General features: G+C 33.9%; 1 protein-coding gene across 2 annotated transcripts in view; it reads right to left on the reverse strand.

The window, feature by feature from the left end:
- Positions 1–3,093, reverse strand: part of mtg (mind the gap) — a 16,157-nt gene extending 13,064 nt beyond the window's left edge. For both annotated transcript variants that reach the window (XM_026811250.1, XM_018019804.2), the window contains exon 1: positions 2,792–3,093. In XM_026811250.1, coding sequence (XP_026667051.1) covers positions 2,792–2,831 — 40 coding nt within the window. In that variant the 5' untranslated portion in view covers positions 2,832–3,093. The remainder of the gene's footprint in view (positions 1–2,791) is intronic.
- Between the last annotated feature and the right edge of the window lie 911 nt (positions 3,094–4,004).

The following is a 4,004-nucleotide window of genomic DNA, read 5'->3' on the forward strand; positions in this document are numbered from 1 at the left end:
ATATAATGCTAACTATTTTTTAATTATTATATAAGTGCTTAAAGTTTCGTGATGAAAAGTTTGACGAACTAATCTTTCAAAGAATTAGGAAAAAAAACGGATTAGCAATGTTATCATAGGTAGTCACTTAGAGATGCGTAGAAAGTGACCTGTCAGAAATGAAAACGTTCGTGTAGACCCGTCGCTGACCCGATATCCCAAATAACGTAGTAGTGGACGAGCGTCCAACGACATTATTAAAAATTAAGAAACTCTCGTCCCACAGAATTCTGAATGGCTCAATCGATTCTAAAAGTCATATTGAATGTTGAGCAATTTTATCCACAGACCAGTTATAAAGTACAGATAGATATATTATAAATATTTCTCTTTCACTGACCGAATCGCATCTTTGCAACGAGTCGTGTTAATTATCAATCGATCCCGACGTAACGTGAAAGTTACAGTTTTGATACATATACAGAGAAAGTTACTTCTAAGATTGCTGCAGCATTACGCGTCGCATTCGAATTGACACGATAATAACGAACATGTACGTCACGACGAAAAAGCGTCGTAACACTAGTAAGAGTTTCTATGACCTGGATCCCTTTACCATGCTTTTTAATCATATCTTCTTGCGTATTACATCGAGAACTGTTCGGTATAGAACGATAGTACGAAAATATGTAATTACCCCGATGACGTAGATCGGTTCGATTTCAAATCCCCTTTCTCGATATCGTGTTCATATAATTCACGACACGACGAAGCCACAATTGCTTACTTTCGTCGCGGGTTCGTTCTGTTTCTCTGTTATCAATATTTTTAGCAATGAAAACTAATGGTTTCGCACTTTCTAGTTCGCGCCGATGCGTGCGATCGACTTTAACTGTTACTTTTTCTGTTCAATGATTCCGTCCTCGTCCGAATGCAACCGCTCGACGCGTCGTCGTTATATCCAGCATTCTCTCGACTAGTCAATAATACGTACACTCTCGGTTAAAATAATAAATCTTTTTAAATTTAATTCGATTTCAATGGAATCAGAAGAATTAATTTACTAAATGAAGTATTAGAAAAAAAATGTAAAAGAAAAATATTCATCAAAATTGTGAGCAAAAATGTGAAAAATGCTTTTTTTTTAACTTTTATTTTATTTGTAGTAAAATAATCGTATAGCATATTTTGAAAATCCATCAATTATACTAACAGCGAAGTTCATAAATATTAAAAGCTTAATAACTGTACCCTTTTTTTCTTCGTAAATCCGACTACAGCAACTTTTTAATTTCTTGGTACACATCATGTAATCAACTATTATAATAAGTATTAAAGATAAATAAATATTAAATATTAGTAAATATTAAAAATGTTGTTCAACTTTGAAATTTATACGAATATTTATGGACTTCACTGTATAAGTAATAATATTACGAGCAACAGAGGTTTAAAGATCGTATAATAAAATTGAAAATCATTGACATATATCAGATATAATCTATCTATATCTTTCATACAGTTTCGCAAGTTCACAAAACATCGCATTCGTAATACTGTATATAAAACAGTGGTGTAACGTAAAACACGTATTGGTCACGGTTAAGTCATCGCGAAGAAAACCGTAAAATTATCGAAAATTGCATCTCCTGAACCACGAATATCATGGCACGATAATGCATTTGAAAACACAATATCCTTTCACATAGTCGTCAGATCGTATTTACAAGAATCTCAATCCTAAAGACGAATAATAATTCTCGCTTTTTAAAGACGTACTTTAGTACTACATAGAAGATTATTAGTATTGTGAAAGAAGGTAACTGCTTGAAGACCGTGTAATAAAGACCAGCAGTAGTAAGATCGAATGACAGGAAGGTTTGAGAGAATAGTAAGTTCGAGTAAATAGTGCAGTCAGTCAAGATATGTAAGTCGGGGCTCGATAGCACAGAACACTGGACGTATGTATATGCCTTCATACAAAGCGTGAATGATAGAAAAAGGGCTAAAAACCTGCCGAATGCCCAGAAAGAGTAAAGATACCTTGAAAACCAGTTCTCAATCTTTACATTATATCTAAAGATTTTATACAATAATATATGTATAAAATAATGTATAATTAATTGGAACGGTAACCCAATTGCAAAATATTTTCGTATTGCGAACTGGTTATATTAAATATAAATATAGTAATAATAAATAGTATAATTTTTGTACAAGCATCAACCCATCAAGCATATTCGACATTTATTATTTAAGATTCCATTTAGGATAAAGAATTTTTAGGAATATAGTACATTCTAGAAAATAGGAATTTTTCAATCGAATCTTATCATTGGCACTTCTACATCCAAGTCTTACATGAGGAATGTAATTCCATGGATGGAGAACGTGCAAATATTTGCATATGAATTTTCAAGTGTATTAGCTGTACGATTAGAAACGCAGCTGCCAATACATACATACATGTACGTATTGTATATTCAAAGGGTCATAAAAGCAACCTAATTTCCTAGAAACCTTGTTTAATTTCCAGATTGACCAATTTGTATGACATAGTGACATGTCCACATTCTCACCCATTTTTATTAATTATTTTCCATGTGTGTAGAATGCAATGAAATACTGTATAAAAAAACGAGATTTTTATCATTGGAAAACATTAATTCTAGAAACATCATCTGACAACTCTGTTGAATCAATCAACTTTGCTTTCATTAGACAAATCGATTAATAAAAATTATTTTACGACCCGATTCATATATCAATCCAGGGAGCTGCGTTTTGATAAAAAAAGACAGTTCGTACGTACCAACAACTACGAAGAAGAATAAGGTTGTGGCGATCTTCATACTTGTCGATCCAGTTTTGATTAGCACGCTGAAACTTGAATGATCAAGTACCAATTTGCCTTGAAACGTTCCCTCGAAACGTTTCCTTTTCGCTCGAGATTTTTCACAAAACGACGACGTCCAAGAACTACTGTCAACCGCGCTGATCGAAGGAGAAGAGTTCGCGAAAACGTCTTTATTGCTGATGAACGTGATACTCAACGATAGAGAGATAAAAGATACGACAGGTTACTCGTTCTCGTGAAGACTAATACTGCATGGATATGTTCTTCGAAGGCGAGCACGCGGGGCACTTTCAGACCCCATCTGGTTTCCAGGGACGGCAGAAATGTGGTGCTACTTTTAAGATCTCCCCCTGTCTCTTTTTATCCTTATATTGATACTTAAAATAGATTAGTATGTAATTTATATTACAAACGTAGCCAGTATGTAGATTATGTTTGAGATATGTAAAATGACATGAGTGGAAAATACAGTATGCATCACTACGAATTATCTTCCATTCAGGTTTCGTGATTAATTGAACTTTAATCACAGTTTGTTAGTTTAACCCGAATATTAAAAAAATTTCTGAAGTAAAATATTTTCTGACCTGCAAATATACTTCTTTTGATAAAAGTGTAATAAATCTTTCTAAGAGTTTCTTGCAATTCGAATTAAAAATTTGTTATAATTTATGAATAGTATTAAGAATGGTATAGGTGCCTGAGACGATCTCTGGAGAAGGTGAGACGGGCCTGACAGGCCCCACCAAGAATCTACGAGAACGGCTTGTTCACCGTACAGGTTCGATACGTGCACATCGAAGCGACCACGAGTAAAATCCTTGTCCGAAGAGTCGGTGACCCACTCGGACGAAACGATAACGGGATCGTCGTGCGTTCATTCAGAACCGAGCGAATTGATCAACTGGTTTTTTCAAGTAGGCCTTTCGAAGATTCTGTAAACGACGCTACTTACAGATTGAGATAAGCCTCTTCCTTTTCCGTGTTTTTTTCTTAGGTGTCTATGTGTTTTATTTCTTATACTAGTGAGTAGGACCAGAAATATTAATTTCATATCATACTTAAGCATTTTATAGAGAGTTTATTTTATTGTATAATTTAATAAACGCAAATTATTTCAATTTAAAAAATAAAAGAAATATACAATATGGGTTTACGGGACCTTCGT

This window comes from Ceratina calcarata, unplaced genomic scaffold, assembly GCF_001652005.2.
Source record: "Ceratina calcarata isolate Rehan_Ccalc_2016 unplaced genomic scaffold, ASM165200v1 scaffold206.2, whole genome shotgun sequence".
Classification (NCBI taxonomy): Eukaryota; Metazoa; Arthropoda; class Insecta; order Hymenoptera; family Apidae; genus Ceratina; species Ceratina calcarata.